The sequence below is a fragment of the Vigna unguiculata genome, chromosome 3 (assembly GCF_037176805.1).
Source record: "Vigna unguiculata cultivar grain cowpea cultivar isolate G323 ecotype 2 chromosome 3, ASM3717680v1, whole genome shotgun sequence".
In the NCBI taxonomy this organism is placed as follows: domain Eukaryota; kingdom Viridiplantae; phylum Streptophyta; class Magnoliopsida; order Fabales; family Fabaceae; genus Vigna; species Vigna unguiculata.
Genome location: NC_140794.1, coordinates 19,683,809 through 19,711,695, shown reverse-complemented (window position 1 = coordinate 19,711,695; position 27,887 = coordinate 19,683,809). Strand labels below are relative to the sequence as shown.

The 27,887-nt window shown below is 30.8% G+C and overlaps 1 protein-coding gene across 4 annotated transcripts; it reads left to right on the top strand.

Annotated features, from left to right (window-relative positions):
• Positions 1-3,468: 3,468 nt before the first annotated feature.
• Positions 3,469-9,275, top strand: LOC114176002 (patatin-like protein 1). Of its 4 annotated transcripts, XM_085670627.1 has the most exons (11): positions 3,469-3,812; positions 3,914-4,049; positions 5,107-5,170; positions 5,566-5,660; positions 5,763-5,948; positions 6,058-6,214; positions 6,286-6,456; positions 7,109-7,234; positions 8,481-8,559; positions 8,802-8,945; positions 9,023-9,275. In XM_085670627.1, exons 2-6 carry the CDS (start codon positions 3,999-4,001, stop codon positions 6,082-6,084), a joined length of 423 nt encoding a protein of 140 aa, XP_085526753.1. In that variant the 5' UTR covers positions 3,469-3,812; positions 3,914-3,998; the 3' UTR covers positions 6,085-6,214; positions 6,286-6,456; positions 7,109-7,234; positions 8,481-8,559; positions 8,802-8,945; positions 9,023-9,275. The 4 variants fall into 4 exon arrangements, with proteins under 4 accessions (XP_085526753.1, XP_085526752.1, XP_085526750.1 ...); XM_085670626.1 differs by lacking the exons at positions 3,469-3,812; positions 3,914-4,049; positions 5,107-5,170 and having other exon boundaries at positions 5,185-5,660; positions 5,763-5,947; positions 6,072-6,214; positions 8,444-8,559; XM_085670624.1 differs by lacking the exons at positions 3,469-3,812; positions 3,914-4,049; positions 5,107-5,170 and having other exon boundaries at positions 5,188-5,660; positions 5,763-5,947; positions 6,072-6,214.
• The last annotated feature ends 18,612 nt before the right edge of the window (positions 9,276-27,887 follow it).

Below are 27,887 nucleotides of genomic sequence, written 5' to 3'. Positions count from 1 at the left end.
TTATGAAAATAACAATTTACCTTATATAGGATTAACTATTATAGAAAATTCTATTAATAAGAGAAATGTATTATACAATTATTAAAATGATTATTAGGTATAATTATAAAATGTATAATATTACTTATTATAGAAATATCAATTAATTAAAGAATTTAAAAAGAACATTTTTAATTATTATTTAAATTAAATAGTCATTTACCTTTTATAATATTACTTATTATAGAAAGGTCGATTAATAAGAGAGATGTACTATACATTTAATAGCACAATTATTATAAATAATAATAGAATGAATAGTTATATACTATATTAAAATGAATTGTATATTTTTGATGTTATCGTTATAGTTAATCGTATGTATCTTGTGTAATATAATTTCGTAAACAATATATGATAAGTTGCTTTTTTTTTTAAATTTTATTGCGATTCCATTATAAACAATAATAATAAACCTTTTGTTTTACTTTGTTGTATTAAATTTATTGTATTTATTTGTTGTTATATAAGATACTGGTTTGTTTTTTTCAACTGAATTTATTTCTTTTAATTTGTAATAAGAAAATTGATATAACAATAATAACAATAATAATAATAACAATAACTTATATAATATGAAAGTTTTAAAGATATAAAAGATTTTGAACATAAATATTTATGTAACAAAAATCGAAATTCACAAACCCAATATTTTACAACGAAATGTAACAAACACTTAAGTGCAGAACAAAAACATAACTATATAACGAACTCCCCTCCAAAGTAACATTACAAATACAAAAACAAATCCAAACCATAGTGTTTAAACATAACATTCCCGTACCTACAATAATCTTAACCCAAAAACTAAGAATGACAAAAATGTATAGGTATATTTGAAGATGAAGAAACCAAAATGATAAGTTCTTTGAAAAAAAATAATAACCTTCAGGATCGACTGTGGTTAACCAAATAACCATCTGATGCACCCAAGCTCTGATATAGGAGATAGAAGGTAAAGACAAAATCAATATTTGGCAAATTATAGAATGACCAAAAACCAAAAACACAAAATACCATAAACCCAAAGTAGAAGAAGACCACGAAGAAAAAGAAAGAAAACTCTTCATCGCAAAAGAAGTAAAAAAAAAAAAAGAAAAAAAAACTTAAGGAGCACTAACCTTAAGGCCGAAGGATTTTGTTCTGTTCATGTACATTTGTCGTTTCATGGAAGGAGAAGAAGAATGAAAATAGATTTTTTGGGAGAAGAAGAAGAAAAACAATTGTCTGTCAATCAATATGTCAATCAATACGTCAATCAATATTTTAATCAAGCATTAAATATGGAATCATTTAAAGATTTGATCAGGCATTAGAGGAAGAAGCGGGAAAACTTAAATGCACACTCACGGCCAAATTTTTTCAGCTGGGAGCAGGAAACAATAAAGAAAAGCATAAAGACAATGACGTATATGGATGGATCCCTGCACCCAAAAACCAATTCTTCAAATAGTGTTCATCAAATAGTTTTTCTTTCTATCAACAAAAGTGTTCATCAAACACTACAACATATAAAAACATGTTTAGTTTAAGATTCATCAGAACAAACAAAACTAACCTCGCAATTAGTTCGAATCCAACATTCTTCAAGTTGAAAATAGTCACATCCTTCAGACCCGCAGTGGTCTTTATGTGATGAACACAACTTTGATCCCAAGAGCCAACAATTTGTTGTAGAGTTTAAGAGTCTCAAGCAGTGCAAAAGCCTGACCATAAGAAACCCAGATATTGCAAAGGACCTTAACTCCTTATCCTCGAGCCTTATCTCTCCAAATCTGAAAAAATCAAAACTGAAAAATGTTAAATCCAACAACTAACAATCAATAAAAAATTTCATAAAAAAAGAAGAAAGAAAAGCATTTGAAGCATAAAAAGAAAATAAAATAAAAACTACAAATTGAATATTTTTTAATCTGCTTTTGCAAAGGGCCTTTTTTAATCTCCTTTCATGAAGACCAATCAACACGAAGTTAAAAAAAATAACAGAGTACGAAGAAAAAGAAAAAAGAATGATCCACAAAGAAGAAGAAGAAGAAAAAAAAGAAAAAAAAGGATGAAGAAAAACAAAAACTAACCTTGATAAGCAAACGTTCTGATCTGCATGAAGAACAATAAATAGGAAGTTAAAAAAATGTAACCTCGTATGAAGAAGAAGAAGAAAGAAGGATGGACCAAGAAGACGGAAGAAGAGAAAAACCTAACCTTGACGAAGCAAATGGTTCAAAACAGATTGAAGAAGATGTTAACCTCAATCACTAATTACTTCAAGCAGCAAAACCCAACAACATAAAAAAGAACAAAATATGTTCAACAATTTCTAAAAACAAAAATATCAACCTCTTCTTCGACACCAAAAATATTGGAAAAATTATATCTTTGACCTTTACAATAAAAAAGAAGCAAACATAAATTAACAGAGTAAGAAGAAGAAGAAAGAAAAAATAGCTACGAACAAAAAAAAAAGCAGAACAATAAACTTACTACAACAACCACAACTTCTGTCAACATTCAACAACAACAATCACAAAAAAAGAAGACCAACACAAAAAATAAAAAACTTGGGCTGATATGAAGAAGAAAGAAGAAGCATTAAAAAAATATCCACGACCATAAAAAGAAAAGAAATTGAAGAATAAATTACCTACACCGACCAAAACTTCTGTCAACCTTGAAAAAAAGAAGAAGAAGAATAAGAAGCTAACGAAAGCAAAAATCTGTTCGAACAAAGGTAACGTAAGAACAAAAAAAATAAAAAAAGGAAGAAGGAGGCTTACGTTGGTATGAAGAAGTAAACAACTTCTGCAAACCTTCAACAAAAAAAACAGCAAAAGAAGAAGAAAGCAGAAGAAAGCATAAGAAGAAGAAGAAGAAATAACCATCAACAAAAAAAACAGCCAAAAAAAAAATTAAAACTTACGTTGGTATGAACAACAAAACAGGTTCTGCAAACCTTCAACAACAATAATCACAAAGCAATAAAAAATAAACAACAGAAGAAGAAGAAAGCAAAAGAAAGCAAAAGAAGAAGATGAAGAAGAAGAAACAACCATCAACCAACAAAAATAAACAACCAAAAAAAAAAATTAAACTTACGTTGCTATGAAGAAGAAGAAAGAAGATGCAATGAAGTGTCGAAGAAGAAGAAAAAAGAAACGCAATATGTTTTTGAACAAAGCTAACGGAAGAAGAAAAATTCAAATGCCTCCGTCAAATGCAATATACCTTGAAGAAAAAGCTTCCGTCTGTCAGCATCCATCAATCAATAATTAATGCTTTCAGCTGAAAAAAAAAATTACCCAGAAAACGAAAATACCCTCTATTTCAGACACGTGTCGAAAGTTAAAATATCCAATTCAGTAATTTACCTATACTAAGAATTTCTTAGATATATAGGAGATTTTCCACTTCAATAAACAATGGTCCTTTTCGTTCAGCGGTGTCTTTTTTGAAAACACAATAACGCATTCCGAAAATGGTTATTCTTCTTCCTCATCCACTCCAACCAACGCGTGTCCAGCGGTGGCAACGTTTTTCTCTTCATCGGCGACGACATTTTTCTCTTCACCGACGACGACGAGGAATTTACAATCCTAACCGATGGCGTCTTCCCTTTCTCTGCACCAACGTTGACGAACTCGTAGCCCTAGCTAGCGGGCGTCTTCCCTCTCACGACGACGAACTCCCAGAAACAATGGCTGCTCATAAGGCACAGAATGATTACTTCTGCAATTCGCCCGAAACTTTTTCTGGAGATGAAAACTTGAATCTCAAAGGTTTCATCACCATTATCCTGTGCTATTACAGTTTTTCATTTTTGCTATTGTATCTTCATGCTATTTAGTAAATTAGTTTCTAATCCAAAGCACTACCTCAGGTTTTGGGCACACATTGTAGTTGCTTATGCATTTACCTTTTGGACATGCTATATTTTATCCAAGGAGTATGAAAAAGTTGCCGCAATGATATTGCAATTTCTTGCGTTAGAAAAATGTCGTCCTGATAAATTCACGGTAAATTTGATTTTTCTCCATTTTAACAATGAACTTTTCTTTGTTTATTGTTGCGTACTTTGGTTCTGTTTTTGTCTACCACACTCACTTTTTTTGAGTTTGGGCAGCTTTGAGATTGAGATGAAGTAATGAAACTTTAATGTTTTATTTCTTGTGTTAAAGGTGGTAAGCTGCTTAGTCATTTTTTCTAGACCTTACTTTACGACTCTATAGATTACCAGTGAGGAGTTGCTGGTCATAGGCAAGCATATTAACATTCTAGCTATCTATGGAAGGTGTATAAAAAGGGTATAAAAGCATATCGATAATGTAGTGATGATTGTTATGCGACTTTTAGAAGCTGTCTTAGTATATGCTTATTGCATCCTTAGTAATGTGTCCTTCATTCAATTCACCAAATTACTGTACATTCCAGAGTTCTGAGAACCAACTAATACTTCATATTAAGTCAAGATATTTTCATGTGGATAAAACCATACGTAATGATATGTATTCAATATTTCAATTACTTAAAAGCTTATGATTAATGATTGGATTTATTTATTTATTTTTTCAATTTTTCTGTGCTATGAATACATATCACATCAACAAGGAAAGTGGTGGTGAAACTCATAACACAACACATAAGGATATGAGTTCTATGTATCATCAAGAACAAACAGTTCAACCATGTCAGCTTAGCTCATCAATCCATTATGGTGGCTAGGACATATATTTTCGTCCTAAGCGTACACAAGATTCTGAATTCAATTCTTTGGTGATTACAGTTACTATTGTTTGTGTTATATAGTCATTTTCAAAGTGTATAACCAAAAGACCAGAGTATATGTGTGTGTACGAAAGCATTCATGTTCTGCTAACCCAAATCAAATGTAAATATGTTGCAAGGGAAAGAAGAATTATTAGATTATCTTGTTAAACTGGTCCCTAGATAGAGTTTAAGACAATTTCAGATATCTAACCAAGAGTAAATAGTTATTATTTGTCTATGTTGTATTTTATTTCATTGATACTTTTATCATACTATTAGGAAAGCCTAACATGATTTTTTATTTAGATATACAAGAAAGACGGGGTTGAAGATGATTCACAAACTGCTTCAAGAGGAAACTGGTGGCAAGGTAATATATATATTAGTATTGATTCCACAATTGGCCTCTAGTGTTCTAGTTGTCTATCACAAGTTTTTTATTCATTTTTCATCAGTTACTTTGATCTAGTGATTCAGTTGCCCTAGTGTTTTTAAACTTTGCATCCATAAAGGATGCAATAGATATAGGAAACTTGATAGTTACTACAAGAAACGAATATTCATTTCCTAAGGGAAATGGAAGGGATAAGAGTGGATCTATTAGTTTTGTTGATCGGCTAGTGGCACAAGAAATGACAGAAACTGCCAAAGAAAACTGGAGGAGGAGGGATATAACAAATTTTGAGTATTTAATGATTCTAAATACACTTGCTAGAAGATCTTACAATGATTTGACCCAATATCCCGTTTTTCCTTGGGTCTTAGCTGACCACTCATCAGAGGTTCTTGATTTTAACAAGTCATCTACATTTCAAGATCTCTCAAAGCCTGTTGGAGCACATGATACAAAACGATTTGAGGTTAGCGTTTAAATATAAGTCAGTGTGATCTATTATCTTTATTATTACCATTATTATGGTATGCTTCTTATATTTAGGTATTTGAATATGGTTGAGTTGCAGGCTAGGGATCCAAATGCAAATTTAGCACATTTCTTTGATGTGATAGGAGGGAGTGGCACTAGTGCACTCATAACAGCTTTGTTAGCCACACCAAGCCCTCATGATCCTACTCGTGCTGCCTTTACTCCTGCACAAATTGTAGACTTCTACAAACAAAATGGCCCTCATGTATTCAATTCATCTAGGTATAATAACACCATTAATATTCTCAGAACATCATCAATATTAACAATTAACCACAAATCATAATAACATGCTTTCGTTTTGTGTTTGTGATATTGAAACAACCAACATGCAAACATGGAAAAGATACGCAATTTGACGAGGAGTTTTTACACAACATAACTCGTGAACTGTTGAAGGACACACGACTTAGTCAAACACTGACTAATGTTGTAATCCCAACTTTCGACACCAAGAGACAAAAGCTAGTTATATTCTCAAACTACAAGGTTAGCACCATATGCATTTATTATATTTTTCTTTACTGAAAAAAAATAATATAAAAGTTTTGGTGATGTAGGTTGAGAAGTATCCCTACTTCAATGCCTTGATGTCTGATATAAGCATATCAGCTTCAGCAGCACCCACTCTTCTTCCACCCTACTATTTTCAGAATGATGGTGTTGACTTCAATTTGATTAGTGGTGCGGACTTGAGTATGCTTAGTAATGATCTAGTAAATGGGAATCCGGTAAATTAATTTCGCTATTGATTACAATTATGATCAAATTAATTAGATGTAAATTATGATGCATGGATACTTATATATACTGTTGCTTTCCCGTGTTTTGTGCTGTTCTGTTTTCAGGATTGTTAATCTGTCTCTATTATCTTGTTTTTCTGCTATCTGGAGGAACTTTTTTTACCCTATCCAAAAAAAGATAAATAGAACCGTGCACTCACAAAGAAAAGGAATATGTAACTTTTATGCTAGTATAATTAAAGCTGTTAAAAAATATTCAAAATTGATCAAATAGATACCAAATTGACTTGTTAAATTTTTTTAACCAATTTTTAACTGAAATTATCATATTTCATGAGCTCTATATACACAGCTGATTAATCTATTTGGAAACATGTTACTAAACCAATTAAGAAGAAGTAAATAATTTTCTGCACTCACAGGGCTTTAAATATGCGAAAGCATTTATACCTTGTGAACATTATAAGTGGTTTCCTGTACTTGAATTGAAAAGTCTGTTGGGATTTGAGGAGCAATGAACCTGCACAAGACCAACTCAGAAAAAGAAACAAAAAGAAAACCAGCACATAAAGGGTTCACTCAAAACATGTTACTGCAGAATTTTTATCTGTCTAATCCATAAAAAAATGGTATTTTGCAGTTGTACCATGAATGTTCTCCTTTGAAGCTATCAGCTATTGCCGTGAGTTTGTTGGGAATGACAATGGTTTTGTCAGAAAGCTTATCACTTCCATTGGAGTCTCGTTGTAGTTGAAGGGAGTTCATGGTAATAGAGTTCATTCGAAGCCTCTAATGTTTCTCATTTTCTAACTTGATATATATATATATATATATATATATATATATATATATATATATATATATATATATATCAATGTTATATTCTAATGTGTAATAATTATAATAGCAGAATATTTATTTTGAATATTAATATTATTCTATTATAACATATTTTAACAGAATTCATTGTCCTAGATTTATTTTTTTGGTTACTGATCATGAATATGTGCTTAAATTTGTTTTCTTAGTTTGTGAATGTGAAAGGATGTTTTATTATTAATCTTCAATATACGGTTCAACTTTGAACCCTCATGATTCATTATTTGAATCCTGATTCAACTACCATTTGTATATAATATAGGTTAGTATCTGGACCATAATCCCATTCAAACCTTTATTTATTGCATGAAATTAAAGACCATTAGGAAATCCAAAGTTCCCTCCAAACTGGAACCCTTTGTCTTGGCAACAGGTCTCTTGAAGCTAAGGATATTTCTCACAAAGGAGTCAAAGATGAAAATCGCTTTGTTTTGGGCCAAGTTAAAAAGATATATTTGCCTCATGTTGAAATATTTAGTGGGCTAAATGGCCAAAGTTTATGTCACGTAGTATAGCCTTTTAAAGGATCAATGGTCAATGCTGAAGGTGTTCACCTAGTTTTTTATGTTTGTCATGCTATACAGTGAAAATATATTTTTATGTGACTCATGGTTATTTGGCAAATAGAAGAGGCCTGAACGATAACAAGTTCACATGTTTCCAGTCTCTAGTGTCTACAATTATTTGCATGAGCAATGGAAGATTTTTGTTAACTAGAAAAATTTGATTTGAAACTTTAGTTTATCTGTGAATACACCTTATTTTTAGAAGTTAATACTTTTTTTTGGTAACACTTTACATATTTTCACCATGTGAAATATTTATCCATGCTGTAGAAGTTATGATATAAAAGTGTACATTAATTAGTGATGTGAAATTAAAGCATGCATTATCAATTCATAAAAATAAAGCTTTTGGTGTGAGACAAAAAGTTGTCCACACTTGAAAGAAATCTGTAGTCTCCCAAACCTTGCATATAACCTTCTCGACTAGTATTGTTTAATATTTTTTACAGTTCCTCTCTGATTCTGATATACCTTTTATACCTTTAGAGAGCAACAAGGAATCTTCTCATCAATATATATATTTTTTTTAGGCATTTGAATGGAACTGCTCTTGGTTCTTTTGTGCAGCCTGCTGTTCTAATAACTGATGCTTACAATGCTTTGAACAATCAGCCTTACAGACGGCAAAAGGACAAAGAATTTGGAGGTAACCATCTTTTTAATCCTATAACTTCTGCAATGTGACTGAGCTAAGCAGGGTTTTTCCATTTTTTTTGTTTTTGCAATAGCCATTAAGAGTAAGCTGTAATATTTTATGTCTGGTACATTCACTTATGAGGCAAGCATGTACTTTTAATCTTGACCAAGAAGTGAAAAACAATAAGTGAAACCATTTATAATGTTTATGTGTTTTTTATGATTTTAATAATAGATTGTGTTCTAATATAGGTCACTGCATTAAAGTCACAATTGGATGAACAAAATAAACGAAATGAAGAACGTGACAAAAGACTTGATGCAATCATGTACTTCTTTTCTCAAAATTATCAAGGTCAATTGCCTCCTGAGTTGACTATGTTCAATCCTGCACCGGTAATTTTTAAGACTGCATAACTTCTTTTATTTTTCAGAGTTTATATTTGTAATTATGATTCACATTTATATTGTAGGTTTCTGATCAAGGAAGTGTGCCAACTAATACAACAAGTTCTGGACATGAGGAAAATCATATGTGATAGTTGAAGAATATAATATAATGTGGAAGTTAATTGAATCATTTAATGTTTTGAGAACCATTACAGTACTTCATGATAGTTTTTGCTGACTAATATTGTACTTGAATTTGAATTTGAATTCGTATATTTGTTGTACTTTGATATACATTTAGTCATCTATAAATAATTTGTCAATTTGATGAGTTTATATCTATTTAGGTATAATTTCATTAAATATAGATTAAAAAAATAGAATAAATGTAAATAATTGTGATTGAAAAAATATATATGAATACATAAAAGATAAATGATTAAAAAAATATAATAATAATAATTTAAAAATCTATGGTACTTTACGGAGGTTTTGAAACCTATAGTATTTTACGGAGGTTTTGAAACCCAGGGTATTTTATGGGGGTTCTGAAACTTATGTTATTTTATGGAGGTTCTAAAACCCATAGTATTTTATGGAGGTTTCAAAATCCACGATATTTTATGAAGGTTTCAAAATTCATGGTAATTAACCGGGGTTTTAAACCTACAAAACTTAACTGAGGTTTTAAAACCTATGTTAAATACAAGAGGATAAAAAACCTCCGTTATTGATTGGTGCTTCCTGGGGTTCATAAAAACCCCGGCTAACACATTCTCTAAGGATGGTTTAGCGGGGGAAATCGAAACTCCGGGTAAAGAACTTAGTAGAGGTTTTAACCCTGGGTAATGTAAAAATAAACCTTCGTTAAAAATATTTTTTTTTTAGTGGTAATCTTTTTTCAAAGCTTGATTAGCCATACTACTTGATCAGCCATAGATCTTGTTCAAAGCTTCAAATACAATTAGGTTGTGATAATAATAAAATTACCTTAAAGATTTAACATTTCTTCAACTTCCTTCAAAAGGGAATAAAATCATGGCATGAGGAACTCGTAAACATAAATTTATTAGTAAAATGAAAACCTTAATGATAAAAAAATAACCAAAGTTATGAAACTATACATACTAACAGTTTAAAGATTGCTCTGTTTAAAGATTGCTCTGATAAAATAAAACATCGAAGCAGAACAATATGAGATGTAAAGCTTTTTTGGAGACATCTAAATAACAAACAAAAGCCAACTCAGAAATCTTACTTGATCAAAGCAGAAGAAATAAGTAACTCTGAAGAATTAATAAAATCAAACTCAAAAAATGGGGAAATAATAAAAATCAAACCTTTTTACATATAAAGCCTCTTAATAATGATTTTGCATTCTTTTGCCTTGAGAACTTCGTCTTGGGTCTTTAAAAGTCTTCGATATACTCTTCAATAGAAGAAACGTTAAAGTACAGAGGGACAAAAGAATAAGAAAAGTTAGATAACTTTAGAACACACAAATGGTACTAACAAAAAAGAAAAGAAAAACATACCCTTTTACACGAAAACTTGGAGTCAGCACCTCAAGATCGCAATCCTCACAAACAGAAACGACAACACGATCCCGAGCCACCGCCATCACCGGAGCCAATGCCTGTCCTTGTAGTCATCCTCGTTATTCCAACACGGTCAACCAAAGTGAAAGCAACATACATCAACCAATTTTGTAACAACTAAATCATTTTTTTCTTGGAACCGAAAAATGGAGAGGAGCAAAAATGGTGTTTAGTAGGGAGAGGAGCAGAGAGGGTGTTTAGGAAGGAGGAGAAGAGGAAGGAATTTTGAAATTTGCAAGCCATCCTCGTATGCCACAAACCCTAAAAGATGAGCGGGAAGGGGAGCAGTAAGGTTAAAAGAGTTAAGAGAGGAGAATGACAAAAAAACCAAAAAATTGGACAGATGTCGAAAAATTAGATACGGGTATAAGGGTAACTTCCAGAGGTGTTTGTTTTCATATATTTTAGATGACTCAATTTGGTCTTCACCGTTAACTTTGACCAGACGATGTTAAGTCAACGCCACATGTCAATTTCTAGTTTTTTTGAATTTTTTTAATATTTTTTTTAATATTTTTAAAATTTTTAATTTTTAATTTTTGACACGTGTCACTTCAGCGTTGTGCCACGTGTCAAAGTGACTCAATTTGGTCCCTATATTTGTTTTTAGTTTCAATTTAGTCTCATTTTTTGTAAAAATGAAGCAATATTGTCTTTCTTAGATTGAGACTCAATTTAATCTTTGTATACAACTTATGATGATATTCTTAATAAAATTGACATTTTTATTAAATATTTGTAGAAATATTTTTAAATAAGTTTTTTTTTTAGTTTTATTATTAAACAAAGTTAAACCCCAAACTTAATTTCAAAAGTTAACAATTTTGTCATCATATATAAAGGCATCAAGTGTATCATATTATACAAATTTAGTAAAAATTAAAACTCAAATAACTTGTCACACATAAGTTTAGGAACTAAATTTCAAGTTCAAAACAAAATCAAAGTCTAATGTTTTGTGTAGAATTTAAAGTTAATTTAAAATATTTATAAAAATATTTAATAAAAACATTAATTTTAGTAAGAATATCACCATAAAATTTATAAAAAAGTAAATTTAGTGTCAATTTAAGGAAGGACAATATTGCTTAATTTTTACAAACATTGAAACTAAATTGAAACTAAAAACAAATATAGGAACCAAATTGAGTCACTTTGACACATGACACAACTGTGAAGTGACACGTGTCAAAAATAAAAAATTAAAAAAAATTAAAAAAATTAAAAAAACCAGAAATTGACACATGACATTGACTTTAACACCATTTGGTCAAAGTTAACGGTGAGGACCAAATTGAGTCATTTTTAAGAAAATGAGGACCAAATTGAGACAACGAAAAACTTGAGGACCATAATGAAATTTCATGACAAATAGAGGGACCAAAAGAGTAATTTAACTTTTTTTTATATATAAAATTAATTAAATTGATTATATTTATGAGAGTGAAAAGGATTAAAAATCTACATAAAACAGAATCTTTTAATAATTCAATAATGAGTTTCCTTTAATAGTTATTTATATTAGATTTAAAGGGTTAAGTTCAAGAGGAGGTGAATTGGTCTATAATAATTTTTTTCAAAAGTTTATAATGATAACCGATTAATTGTAAGATTTGATTACTTTCAATTACATTCACATAAACAAGATAAAAAAAAATTATCAAGAATGGAATGTTTTAGAGAGATAGAGAAATGTGGATAGTTGAATTTTATATTGAATTACTCTATCCAAAAAATATATTATTTGCTCAACCACACCGGTCAAATTCATACTAAAATTAAAGTTTTACAAGCATATAACCAAAACAATTAAAGTTTTATAAGCATACAATTAATACGTTGAGAGTAAACAACTCAAGACACATAATCTTGAACCCTACAATATTAGTATGCTGACCTAGTAACATCATGTTACTACATTAAACATGAAAATCCTATTCAAAAAAATATGAGAACTCAAAAAGAAATATAAACAAGTGAAAACAATATCTTGGAACAAGATTGGAACAACGGAAAAGAATAAATTAGGTGAAAAACTATATGTAAGTTGTTGTCTTCCATTCTTGAAGAAATAAAGGAGAAGGTAATTCTCTCTTGTATCACATGATAGTGAAATATTAGTTTAATAATTTATTTAATGAGCTTGTATATTAATTTTTTATTTTATGAACATAGAAGAAAAAATATTGTACTGTGTGTTTTTTATAACTGGATCTTAAGTGTGGTTTGATTATCATCAAATTTTCTTTTGGTATTTATGTCTCTCAATTTTTTATTAGATTATGAAAAATTATTTTTTAGTCTTTTTTTTAAATAGATATACAAATTCAACTCTTCCATATATTTGTAGTCTTATTTCTTGTTTAGTTATCGTTATACTAAATTATGTATTCATTTTTATTATATTAATGATAATAATTAAATGTATAAATTTTGGACATATTATTTTGACTTTCCCAACAATATTGGTCAAGATCCGTCACTGACAGGTAAGTTCCTCACTACAATGTGTAGAATTATTGGTATGTTTGTTACCTCTCATAGTGTATTCTTAGTTCACATGTTGTTTTAACACTTCTCATCATGTATAAAGGCACAATACTACACCCCAGTTTTCATCATTCTCAATGGCGGAGCTTCTTTAAGCTCTAGGGGGCCTTGGCCCCCCTTTATTTTAATAAAAAAAATTATATACAAATGAAATATTTTATTTAATTTTACGTATTTGAAAATTAATTTAATATTTTCTTGCATTAAAATATTTTAACCTAATAAATTTTGCTATTTGGAATTGTTGGCTAAATACAAGATTTATAATAATTTCAAAACTTTAGTTTTATTATGAAAGTCCAAACAAACACAAGTGAATTTGTTTTTCTAAGCTTTCTATTCATGTTTTGCTTATAATAATTTCGAAACTCCAGTCCTACTAGAGACCCAAACATATAGCTCAATCATTTAATTTATTCAATTCTTTATCTTTTTTAAATAGGAACAATTAAACAAACATTTTGGTGCGCTTATGATAAATTATTTTTAATTTTAAACTGTTGTTCGTTAAAAAAATAGGTATATTGATAAAGAATTAAAGAATAGATTATTTTTTTAAAATGATAAAAGGAAATTTACACCTAAAGATAGAAATAAGCTAGATTAACTCATTCGCATATTTATAAGTATAATGATAATAATAATCCAATTGTTTCGGTTGAAGAACCCTTTCTTAAAATTTTACCAAGTAAGGAGTTTGATTTTAATTATTTTTATCGTAATAAAATAATGTGTGATCAAATATGGAAAGAAATATCTAATAAATGGAAGAGTTGAAATTAGAAAAACTAGTTTAAAATAGAGTTCATATTAAATACAACTTCAAAACTATCAATTTTATAAATAGAAACAACCAAGTAGATTTAAATACTAAATTATGCACTTTTATTACATTAATAACAATGATTAAATATATAAATATTAAATATATTATTTTGACTCCTCCGAAACTTTTAGTCAAGATCGCCATTGGTCATTCTCCCTCAGTCACCAATCTCTCTCGTTAATACTACACTCACCAGCACATTAATTACTTATTACATCACGTATTTTATTAACTTTGTACCCCTCATTGTTTTTATTCCATCTTTGTCTTTCTTTTAATTTAACTCCACCTCTTCACACACCCACCTAAACAAAATGAAAATGACAATTAAAAATAATGACATTTTAATATTAAAAATATAATAAGAAATTTAAGAAAATGAAAAAATTATTTTTCCTTTAGTGTCTATTCAGCCCTCACAATTTTGGTTGCGACATTAGTCTAAAAAGAAATCTTCAAGAACAATTTCGACTCTATTTTAATAGCTAAAAAGATTTTAAAAACTTATGTTTTGATCTTATGTAAAATGATTTTGAAATGAGAGAGTTATATTGATTTCAAATTGATGACTACATTTTTATTCACTTTTAGAACACTTAATCTTAGTTATCTTGAGGTATAATTGAGTTTAACGATAATGTTTTAATTGGCATTTGTCTAAATGGGATAAAATGAGCTTTAAATCAAATTATTCACTAAAATTAGTTTGTAAGTCATGTTAGACGTAGATTTTCTAGGTAGACTAAATACGATAGATGGTAGTTAGACAAGTCTAATTTGAGAGTCTAGTCTACAAAAATTTCCTAAATGACTTGATGAGTTATCTGAAAATTAGGTTTTGATAATATGATGAAATGCACAAATGTTTCCTGAGCATTTTGACTTTGCTTTGTGTAGCTGAACTGAAAGCAAGCTCATAAAATTGTCTATAGATGATACACAGATTAATCATTTAATGACCTCATAGATGATGTAAGCATCACTAAATTGGAGATTTTCTAGTGGCTAAGAGTAGCTAAGATCGTAAACTTGAAGAAGAAATAAAGTGTTCTTAAAGATGGAAAATAGAATATGATAAAAAAAACAGGTCGTCTTGGCAACATATTGTTGAAGTTATCTTGTCAATGTATCATCTAATAAATTGTTTACTAAGACTTGTCTAGTGATATCATTTGATGTTATCGCCTGTTATTTACCATTTCGAGGACCCTGTCTACCGCATATTGTCTAACATGTAAGACTCTAGAAATTTAAATAATTAAATAAATAATTATTTAATAAATGCGGGTAGTAGTAGCTTAAGTGGTTGAGAGTACTTAGTTATGTAAGAGGTTTTGGGTTCAAGTCATGTGTATGTTATTTATATGTTATTTTATTAGTTTATTATTTTTAACGATATGCTTGATCATGACAAGTGATTATAAATTCCTAGATGTATAAGAATTATCATGAAACATGAATTGGTTGAATGATTGTGCATTGACTTGACAATGAGGTGGTTGTGTGTTTGAACCTTAATTTAAGCTAAATAAGGTTCCTTTTTGCTAAAATTTTTTTTGGCATGAATGGGAAGGGTCAGAAACCCAAGCCGTCTTGAGGAGCAGATGGAAGGGTTAGGAAACTACTTATTAATGGCCTTTGAATGTTCATCAATTAAAATTCTATTAATTTTCGTTTTCCCATCATCACTCCTAATTAAGGCCTAGTTAAGAAGAGAGTGAAGGGTGATAAGGTGAGTTTTTGATACTGTAAACTTGTGGGGATTAGAGGAGAGTATTCTGACACAAAGAGGCTGAACCAAGGACACTTGGGGCCATTTCTGCAAGGGTGAGGGAAGGAATACAAGTTTGATCAATTGTGGTGCAAATGAACTCTAGCATTTTTTATTTGAGTAAGAAGAACCAGGTTAGGGGAGCTGTTATGTTTGTTTATGTTAATTGGTATGATTTTCGTGGTATTTTGTATGATTGGGATGCCTATTCTACTTTCATGTGCCACTGTTTTCGGGTTTTTGGAAATTTTCCAGAAACCGCCTGGTGGCATTGAAGGCACGTCAGGCGATGCATGAATTCTATGTTGTTTTTTTGGGTTAGTGATGAATTGCCTGGCAATAGGGTCGAAACCACACTGCCACACGAATTGGATTTTTCTAGTTCTGTAATTGTGGTCGATTTTTGTGACATGTTTTGGTGTTTTGAGGAGTTATGTAATCTCTTTGTACGTGTGCTTTATAAATTGCATGAGTAGATCAAGTATTTGGATGCTTTGGAGGTGTGGAATAGCTATCTTTTCATCAAAACGCTATTTTTTGGATTTTTCGCGCAGTAGGGACTGTCGGGTGGTGGTTTCCTACTGCTAGGCGCCAGGTCTCTGGTCTTGTTTCACAAGGCAGCAAGATTTGGCCGTTGGACGACTACGATTTTTCTAATTTGTGTAGTTTTGTAAAATTGTGTTTCCCAATTCGTTAACTGTTCGATTTAGGTGAAATTTTGACAGGTGATCTACAACAGGTGGTTCTTTACTTTGAATGGTGAAGATTTGAATTGGAGGTCTGTAGCTAGAGATATATGTTACTCATGATTATTGGTTTGAATTTCCTAAGAATATGATTAATACTGGATGCTTAAGTGTGCTTAGGTATTGGTATGGCCTTGAATGGTGTGTGTGTGTATATATATATATATGTGTGTGTGTGTGTGTATATATATATATATATATATATATATATATATATATATATATATATGTGTGTGTGTGTGTGTGTGTGTGTGTGTGTGTGTGTGTGTGTGTGTGTGATTGATGAGTATATTTTTTGTAGTACTTGTTGAGCCATATTGAATATATAAATCTATATATGTTAACTCGAATGTGTAATGTTATAAGTGTGTGAAAAATGCCATCATTGATGATATCACTATGACCAAGTGTTGCATGATCATGATGGGTTTTGGGGCAAGTATGGAACATGATAATCATGCTTTAAATGAAATGGAATTAAGGGGGCATGCGGAATAAGCATATAGCATTGATTGTGTCTTATGTGGTGTTTGTGAATTGTAAGCATGCAAAGGGTTGGGAAAATGAGAAGGGAAAAATAATGTGAGTGTTGGATTGGACTATGATGTTTTTAAGGAGCATGAGTGTGTTTACTATTTAAAGTGGTTCCATGAATATGAGTGATGGTTGGTGAAATACATGTTTAATATGTGATATTTGTGTACAAGTATGTTAAAGCTATCTAAGTTAAGACTGTGCATTTGAGTCATGTGATTTATGGAAACATATATATATATATATATATATATATATATATATATATTCTTGATTATGGACATGCATAATTGTAAGAGTAGTATTGAATGTAACCTATTTTGGGGTGTTAAACCAGCAACGGGTCGTTACTGGTATAGTGTTTGGCAGCACAATGGTGGCCGCCAAGCGATAGGAGTACCAGGGAAGTCCCTGGAGCGTGTGGTGCTTGGCAATGAGAAGTGAACTGCCAGGCGATAGCCATTAAGATAGTGGCTCTGTTTGTATCTGACACCTAGCGGCGATAGGGCTCTGCCAAGCGGTGTATGCTGGAATGTCGCTTGGCGACACTTAGGCAGTGTTAGGCGATAGCAAAGAGAGCGGTGTGTTTTGTTGGTTTGTGTTTTGCATGTTTGTGATGTTAGGCTTGGACTAGGAGATGCTTAAATATGTCATGAGTTGGTAGGTTCATGGCTGGTGGTGAACACGTGATAATATGAGCGAAGAGGTTCATATTATGATGCTCTCGTGTGAGCATACGACCAGGGAGGTTCGTACGATTCGTACTCACACTTGATGGCTGCTGCGAGCGGGGAGGTTCGTAGCTGTTGGATCACGTGTGTTGGATTACGAGTGGAAAGGTCCGTAGAGTTGGACTACGAGCGAGGAGGTTCGTAGAGGCAGAACCACGAGTGGGCAGGTTCGTGGAAGCATGTATATCATGGGTCCATGGTCAAGTGTAGGTAATGGTTATGCTCTTAACGGGTTTTGTTAGCAGACAAGGATTGTTGCTTGTAAGTCTTAGAGAAAACAACGCTCTTACCGGGTTTTGATGAATAGGTAAGGGTTGTTCTCTTACCGGGTTTTGGTGAACAAGCAAGGGTTGTTGCTTGTCGGTCTTAGGGAAAGCAGCGCTTTTACCGGGTTTTGGTGAACATGTAAGGGTTGTGCTCTTGTTGGGTTTTGGTGAGCAGGCAAGCGTGGTAAGGGTTGTGGTTTGTTCTCCCCACGAGGCGTTGGTGCGCAAGGGGAGAAATTCTTTCTAAGAGGCGTTGGTGCGCAAGAAAGGAAACTGGTTGGTTATGAGAGTATGATATACATGTGTGTGCATATATTTGAATTGTATATATAATTTAATATTGTTAGCTCACCCTATCTTATTGTGTTTGGCGATAATCATGTAACGCGTTACACGAGAGAAGGTAATGTTGCAGGTGGTGTTGGTGAGGCATAGAGCTAGAGCGGGGATGCTTAGGGATTTGATTTTATTGTTTTCTTGATTTACTCTGTAACTCAGATTTTGATTTCCCAGTTTTGGAAATGTAAAGACTTGAAAATAAATTATATTTATTATGAATGACGATTAAGAAGGATTTTAATTTCCCGCATTTTGGAAAAGACATTTAAATAAAGGTGACTTTATTATTTCTTTTATTTTATACTATTTAATATTAGTAATATCTAACTGGGATGTTACATAACGCGTTGGGAGCCCATTATATTGTCTACTAAGTTGGGCATCCTATGAAATGAAATTTTTAATGTTATTATTTCATACAAGATATAAGGGACTTGTTTATACTAGATAACATTGTTTATCCAACTTATAATTTAGCGAACTTAAACTTATTTTGATCCCTTGAATCTCTACACAAAAATCTTTACGACACCTATCCACATGAAGGTTTATTATGTATTCTCAAGTTCTACAACTGAAATGGTTACTTCGGATTTCCAAATTATTTGAGTAGCATCATCCAAAATTGTTATAAAAGGCGAGCTCGAACAAGCATCAAATCAATAATTCATCCTTATGTCATTCCATTATCCTCCTCATCACTTTATGCTTTTAGGTGATGTTCCACATGGAAGAATAAATCTTCTTAGTAATTGAAATTCTAAACCAACAGGCAAAAAGATCAGAAATTTTGGTAAGATAAATGTGTTGTTACAAATATGCGGAGATTCTTTTTTTATCAGAAATAAAAGTTTAAATAAAATAAAATTGACCCAATCAAATATATAGGCTTTATTGGTAGCCAATCATAATAAAGCAAAGTGTCAAAGTAGTTATTATGTGTGTTAAAATTAGTTACTATGAGTTACAGGGCAATAAAAAATGAAAATTGAGAATATGTACACATTTTAATAGATTAAACTTGTTTTTGAATTGATTAAAACTGTGTGGTGTATTTTAAAAATTTGTTGTAAGTCCTTTTAATTAATTAATTTGATAGATGAATCCATAAAACCAAAGAACATAGGAACAATGATCTGAATATATAAATTAGTCAATTGTTTCAACAAATTAATATATTAATATAAAACAATGAGTATGAATGGTGTAATACAATTGAACAATTATTTGAACCACTCTAAAACATCAATTATTGAGGTATACATTTTATATATGAGGTAGAAGGATTATATAATATTGGATTATTGAAGGATACCACAAGTTAAGTTTTGAGATAGTTGAACATATCTCTTGCTAATGGTTTAGTGAATATTTCAGCTAACTAGTTAACAATATTGATTAATTTTATTTCACAATCACCTGTTAAAATGCAATCTCTTATAAAGTAAGGTCTTATTTCAATATGTTGGATTCATAAGTGTTGAAATGGTTTTTTTGGTTAAATTTATAGTCATAGTATTATCACATAGTAAAGATACCTTATCAAGTTGAAGTCCAAAGTCTAGTAATTGTTGTTTCAGCCATAGAATTTATGAATAACAACTCCCAAAAACTATGTATTCAACTTTAGCCATTGAAAGAGCAAACATACTTGTTTCTTATTGTGTCACCAAGTTGCTTCCAAGGATGTGGCAGGTATCACTTGCACATTTCCTATCAAGCTTAAAACCTACAAAGCCATAATTTGATAAACTAACTAAAGTTAGAGGAATATCACCTGTATTCCAAAATCTAACATTGATAGTTCCCTTTAGATATTTCAAGATTCTTTTCGAAACTTTGTAGTTTGGTCCTTACAGTTGGGTTAATATATTACATACATATAAACACTGAATTTGAGTTCATACTTATGCTTAGATCAGTAACAAGTTTTATACAGTTAGGCTTCTATGGTGTTTCCTTGTTGTTTTCTCAAATTAATTTGATTCTTTAGGATTATTTTCCATTACATTTTCTTTTTTTCCTTTGAAAATAAGAAACTTAAAGTTCAAACAAAATATCATGCATTAGTAATTGTGGTTTAGGAGTTGATTTACAGTAGTTGAATATGAAATCTGAAAAAAAAAGGCCACTCTCCTCTAGAAAAAATTGAAAAGCTAAAAAAAACCCAAAGAAGGAGAAAGAACTAAGAATAACTCCTACACAGTACATATTAATTGCATCTTAATCAATTAATACAACTGTTAAAATCAATTAAAATTGAACTTGTTCTTGAAAATGAACTTTCACACTTATATAACCTCCTTTGGTTAAATTTGTGTTCAGTGGGGATCTTCCTTGAATTTTTTGTTCCTTCACTTGTGAAACATAAAAAAGGCTAAAGACAAATGACATTAATTCCATTCTTAGTTTGTTTTGGTTTTCCTAATCCATTATAGAACCATTCTTGAGATTTTCCTTTGAGTGCTTACTTCTTTTGTGTGCGTTATTTTTAAATTGTCTTTTTCTTTGGAATTTTATTTGTATTGTCTTATCTATATTCACTTTGAGTTTAGCTTCATAAATTGAGCATTCTTTGTTTTATTCCTTTCACTCATATTTTTGGATTATGTATTGCCTTTGGATTTTCACTAACATCTCAAGGTAGCACCCAAAAGGTAGGAGGAGTTAGATTGAGATACTCTCCTAGTGAATTCATGCAAGCAATGGCGGATCTTCACCAAAATTTTTGGGAGAGTTAAAATAATATACTCAAAATTTATATATTTAATATTATTGTGACTAATTCAATAAAAATGAATACATAATCTACTATATCAATAACTATCAAAGAAATTACACATATCTAAAGGAATATCTATCATTTTTTTCATATTTTTGAACTCATGGTAATTGAATCATAGTTAAATTTTTCAGTTAATTTTTTTTATGTAAATAACCATATTATCTGCAAAATATTCATCTTCCATTTTATTAACTTTCATTTAATTCAAAAAGTCTTCCAAGCTTTCATTTCATTGTTGTGTGATTAACAACCATATTATCATGTTTTCATCTTCACCGACAGTTTCTCTATCAATTTTAAAAAATAAATTTATTCTTTTTTTTTCATCAATATACCTATTTAAAAAAGAATAAAAAATAATTTATCATAATCTAATCAAAAGTTGAGAGACATAATTACTAAAAAAAACTATGATAATCAAGTTATAATTAAAAATTGACTATGAAAAATCACATAATACATTGTTTCTTCTTCTATATTAATAAAAATAAATACACAAAAAGGTCATGAGATAAAAATAGTGTTAAATGTTAAACAAATATTTGGGTTAAATATGTTTTTAGTTTCTCAACTTTCAGTAAATTTTGAAATTAGTCCATTTTGAAACTTTGGACCAATTTAGTCCTTCATCTTTCAAAATATGTGGATTTAGTCTTTTTAATCAAATTTTGTTAAGTTTATTTGACATTTTAAGCGCTTTTCATAATAGTATTTGACTTAACATTAAATCAAAAATGTGTCAAACATTATAAACAACTCAAATACAATCTTGAAATGCATACGAAAACATCAAATAAACCTAACAAAATTTCATTAAAACGACTAAATCCATGTATTTCAAAAGATGAAGGATTAAATTGGTCCAAAGTTTCGAAATAGACTAATTCCAAAATTCATTGAAAGTTAATGGACCAAAAACATATTTAACCCCAAACATTTCACTCAAGTGAGACAAGAGAAAGTTACCTTTTTATTTATTTAAGAATGGAAAAGAAGATATAAAAATATGAGGACATAAATGATGAGTTTCTCCTAACCTTTTTTTTAGTAATAAAAGAAAATAAATAAGCATGAGAGATAAATACAACATAAGAGGAACTCAAAAGACAATGGGAGAGAAAATAAAAAATATCTTAATAATTTTGTTTCTTTATATATTTGATTTCATGTTTTATTATTTATTATTGTACTTTATAAAATAAATAAATAAAAATACTTAATTTAATTTTCATTAATTTTCCATTTAATATTATTTATTTTAAAAAGATACATACAATTTAAAAATTGATATAATTTAAAAAAATTTAATATGTAAATAATGTAAAAAAAAACTCAAAAAATTTGGGGGAGGTGTAAGGCCCACTTATATTCTCTACCCTAATGTCTAAGGGCTGCTCCAATCTAATGGGCCTAAGGGTTGGCTCATAGGGTATCTAAAGCCCCTAAGACAGTCAAACCCTCTCATTATGTCCTCACTTTGTAAAAATAGTACTCAATCCTTCTTCCTTTTCCCAAGCAAAAGCTCTGCTAGGGTTTGGACCTCTGCCATCTTCAAGTTACCTCAATCTCGTTCTCTAAGTCACGTAAGTTGATTCTCTAACCGTACCTCCTTTATTTCTGGCCCTATGGTCATGATTCTAGCTAGGGTTAGGGATGTCAAAAATATTCGTACCCGTGGATATCCGCAGATAAAACCCGCAATGGGTAGGAAATGGATATTAAAAATGGATACCCGCTACCCGCAGGTATGGGTATTTTTGATACCCTCATGTTAACGGGGCGGGTACGGGTATCATAGTATCCGTACCCGTGAATATCCGTACCCACTAAACTTTATATATATATATATATATATATATATATATATATATATATATATATATATTAGTAAAAAGCATTTTTGCCTAATTTTTGCTTAGGAATCAATCGGAGAAAGTGGATTTGTTGATCAAAGCACTAATTAAAGAATTTTAATTGTGTTGAATGTCATTTTATATTTATTTTTATGATTATTTGGACTTATATGGACTTGAGTTTATTTGAACTTTATTTAAAATTTATGAAAGTGATGTATTTTATTTTATTTTATTTGAATTTATGATTAAATACTTATTTTTTAAATAATTTTGTAAATATCCGCGGGTACTCGTGGATACCCGTGGATATGAAAAAAATAGACGGGTACCCGCATAACGGATACCCGACGGATATGGGTATGGGTACGGGGCGAATATTTATCCAGTGGGTAGGGTACGGGGGAACTACTACCCGTACCCTACCCGCCTCGTTGACATCCCTAGCTAGGGTTCACATTGGTAACCCGTATTGAACCTGTTCTATCATTTTTTCAGTTCGCAAGTCTGCTCTGGGAGTTGTCGTGCTCATTCGCTTAGGTGTTAAAGTGGTCTGTTAGCATTTTCCAGGTAAGGAAAGTTAGGGTTTCTCGTTTTCAAGTCATAATTGCTTTTTGTACCTTTGTTCTGTGTTTAAAATGCTTGGGTGTTGTTGTGATGGCTAGTAATGTTGCTAACTGTCGTTGGGATTCTTGGATGTTGGATGCTGCATGAGGAAACAGTGGTGAGCACTAGTTTACTCACCCAAGCGAGCGTGTCTCGCCTAGGCAAGACTAACAGAGGCTCGTCCAGATCTTTTATGTGAGTTGTCGCTTAGACAACCAATCTTTGTTTTGAGCGAGGGAATGTCTCGCTCAGGCGAGGAGGTATCGCCTAAGCGAGAAAGTGCAGAAGGCCACTATTCCTGTTTGTTGAGCTCTCGTCTAGGCGAAAGGAGCTCGCCTGAGCGAGAGTCCCTCTCACTTGAGCAAGACCTTTCTGCCTAAGTGAGGAGCTGAACGAGGAGTGTGCTTGTTCTGTTGTTTCTCCGTTCTTAAATGTTGGCCATATGTTTGGATTTATTTTATACTTTTAAAGCATGAATTGGGTGATTATGTATGAGTGAGAGGATTTATGGATTGTGATGGATGAGTTTAACATGATTTGGGCATGTTGCATGTATGGAATGATTCATGGGCTAAAAATGATGAGTTTAGTATGGTTTTGGTATGGAATATGAATAAAGGTTGGTTATAAATGTTGGCATGAAATTTGTATGTTTAACAATTACATACTTGGATGGTGAAATATGATTTGTATGTGGTTAGGGCGTAATTCCACGTTAGTTTCGTGGTGGTGCCTCATTGGTTAGGGCGTAAGTCCATGAGTCTCTATGTGAGACCTCATGGTGGTGCCTTAGTTGGTCGGGACGTAATTCCATGACTCCTGTTAGTGGGAGTTCATGGTAGTGCCCCATCTATATAATTTAGTAAGGATTCAAGGTAAGGATTGCATCTTGACACTCTAAAGAGTTAGTTAATCTCACATAGAGCATATTGACTCTAGTGGTGAGAGTAGTAGGAGGCCTGGAACCCATTAAAGGTTAACCTTGTGGGGGGGATGAGACACTGAAACATTTAGCTCGGTAGAGCAGCTCGGTAGAGCAGTAAAAGTCACCACAAGTGTAAGCATCCGCTGAATCTGACTAATTATATGTATCCGGATGATTTGGGTATGTGTCTTACTGTATTGTTTGCAAGTCATAACATGATTGGTTGGTCTATGCATCTTGAACTATAAAATTGTATATAACTGTATGATAACTCATTTTCTGCTCTAACTTACCCTTTTGTTTGTTGTATGTCAACTTGTGTGGTTCTCTCATTTTATGATGATCATCAATTTATTGATGTGAGCAGATGCGAGACATCCTCGTGGCCAACAAGGAAATGGTGACTCCGCTGCATAGCCTGCTTAGGCTGGATTCCTTTTGCTTGGGCTTTTCTTTTAGGGCTACGGCCCATGTATTATCTTGTCTCGGAGTTTCTACTTTGTACTACTGTTGATCTCTTTACTATACTTTGTATCGGTATCATAGTGTGCCTTGTCTTCTCTTTTGTACCTTGGATATTGTAAGGAGTAGTGTTTATAATCCAGGACCTTGTCTCTATATTATCTGTGTGACATGTCATTTAATTAAGGTATTTATTTAAATGGGGTGTTACAGGAGGAAGGGTCGTGCCATGCAAGGGAGGTTGCCAATAGATTACACTTTAAAGTAGAACAAAGAAAGCAAACACTTGAAGAGTGAAGGAAAAGAGAGCATCGAAAACAAGACATTTTTTGTTGAATTTTTTGTGTAGCTTGTATCGTTGAACATTTGTGCAATTTTTTTCTATATTGTATTGTAAATTTTTGTTCATTTCTTCTTTAATTTGGTGTCTTGGGAAAATGCCTTTGGTGTAATCCCATGTTCTTAGCTAAACATTGTAATAGTTACATGCATATTAAAAGTGAAAGTGTGTCAAGGAGCTCTAAATGTTACTTACACTTTCACATAGGACTCGCCTGGTTAGGAATTGTCTTTACCATTCTTTTTATATTGATTTTATTCTTCCAATTCTTGTTTTCCTTTACGTCTCCATGTTCTTTAGGAAACACTCTACACACACTATTAGGAAAATTTGTTTTGGAAGGTTTTTATTTAGAATAGTTGATGAATACAATTTATAGGAAATATTTTAATATAATTTAAAAAGTAAATAATAAAAATAAAAATTGTATTGTTACTCAAGTTTTCATGAACTTTTAATCTTATGAGTTAATGTTATTTATGGTTAACGGCTATATTTCTTATTACAATTTACTCTTGTGTCTTCCTTTTCTACCTATAAATACCACCTAGGTTCATGGGGAAATACAACAACAAACACTAGAGTTCTCTCAAAAGATTTTTTTTTCTTCTCTACATTATTTTTAAGACATTGGTGTTTGTAAGGTTCGAAAATCCTTTACTGCACTCGATCGATCTGACGGGTTGTTGTCTCTTGGGAGAGAAGCGCGTATGATTTTGTTTTGCCCTGTGCAGTTGGGGCGTTTTCTCTCTAAGGATTGCGCTATGTGTGCCTCAACCCAGGCTATTTCTACTTCTTATCTCATTTATTTTTTATCTATTATTTATTATTGTTATAAGAATTATTGGGTCTCTAATTAATATTTTTTGATTCATGTACATGTCATTATTATTATTGTTCTAATAATTATTATTATAATAATTTTATTATTAATAGTATTATTTGTTTAATCATGTTTTAACATTCTCAGAGAGAAAAATCTTATTCATTTCTAAAATTAAAGACAATATAAAGGGAAGACAGAAAACACATCTTATGAAGTAATGTGTTTGTTATAGTTATATTAAATCAGTCTCAAATAAGCCTAAAAATTTATGTGTATAATTGTTTCTATTTCTATTGGTAACAATAAGTGAAATTATAGATAAATAAAAGTCTGGCTCATTGAATAATTTTGTTGTGATGTCTTAAAGCTTATGTTTTTCCTATTATATTAATTTATGATTTAATATCTTATACTCTTTCCATTGATATAGATGTTCTAGATCATGAATATATTTTAATTGTTTTGTATGAAAATAAGTATAAAATATTTGTCATACTAAACCTATTATTGAGTTATGAAATTATGCATTTGCAAGAAAAAAAAATTATCTTGATATTTATATGAAAAAAATGACGGATAATAAACAATTTTTGTATCATATTTATGAATTTAAAAATATTATTTATGACATGAAATTAGAATGAATTATTTTATTTCATATCATGCTTATGATTATGTGTGTGCTGATAAAAAAAATTATCTTCATATTAGAAATTGAGGGGATACTCAAATAAAATTAAACTTCTCTTTTAGAAATTATCTTATTTGTTTTAAAAAAGAGTTTTTCGTGTTTCTGAATTTAGAAACTTCCTTGTTGCTCACCAATGTTATGAAGTGGTTTTTTATTACAATAAATTATTAATTCTAGACATGTGCTTTGGTTGGTAAATAATATATCTGTGAAGGTTTGTTTGAGTTACGTACATTTATCTTGGAATAAAATATTTAGCAGTTCTTCTTTGATTATCACAGATGTTGAAAGTATCGATATATGACATACTATTATTATAATTATTGAGAAGTTTGATTAGAGACCATTCAAATTATAAAATTTTTGAGGTACAAAATTAATTAAAAAGGAAGGTGATGAATATATGTCTTTAGAAATGAGAATACATGTCTTTATATGAATGAGTGTTTTTGTGTGAAACTCATTGTTCATGACGTAACATCTTCATATGGTGTTAATTTAATGGTGTAGCGAAAGAAAAAAAAATTCTTTTGTTTGATATGGTAAATGTTATTCTACAAGTTCTAGCTTGCCTAAATTTTATATTAGTGAAATTTTATATCATGCTTACCATATTTTGAACACAAAAGGTTGTGATAAACTTTTATGAGTTATGAAATAAAAAAGAACCACATTTAAAATATTTCAAAGTGTGGGGTGGTCTTGTAAAGGTTAATATACCTCTTAATGAAAAAAAAATTCTTTGGTTATTTATACTAATAAATTTCTATGGCAATATGTCCAATTTCTTGAGATGATTGAAGGATATATTAATGTAATTGGATATTGATTTTTGTGACAAAATCAACTACTGGTTATGGTTATGTTGTAACCTTGGATGGAGGTGCACTATCATGAAAATATGTTAAAAAGTTAGTGTTTTTCCACGATCTACTATGCAAGCATAAATTATTTCTATTTTCAATGCATACTAACAATCAAATTGTTATATTTAAAGTTCCTAGTAAAAATGTCAATGAAATTGACATATGAGAATCAGAAACAAATATATTAGAAATTTTATTACTCATGGTATTGTCTCTCTTGACTTTGTCAGTTT

What these genes read in the sequence shown, in the direction of transcription:
- LOC114176002 (XM_085670626.1), top strand. Translation starts at nt 5,920, where the DNA reads ATGGCCCTCATGTATTCAATTCATCTAG. An exon ending in TTATATTCTCAAACTACAAG is followed by an intron (nt 6,215 to 6,285) that starts GTTAGCACCATA and finishes TTGGTGATGTAG; the next exon opens with GTTGAGAAGTATCCCTACTT. An exon ending in ATCTAGTAAATGGGAATCCG is followed by an intron (nt 6,457 to 7,108) that starts GTAAATTAATTT and finishes GGTATTTTGCAG; the next exon opens with TTGTACCATGAATGTTCTCC.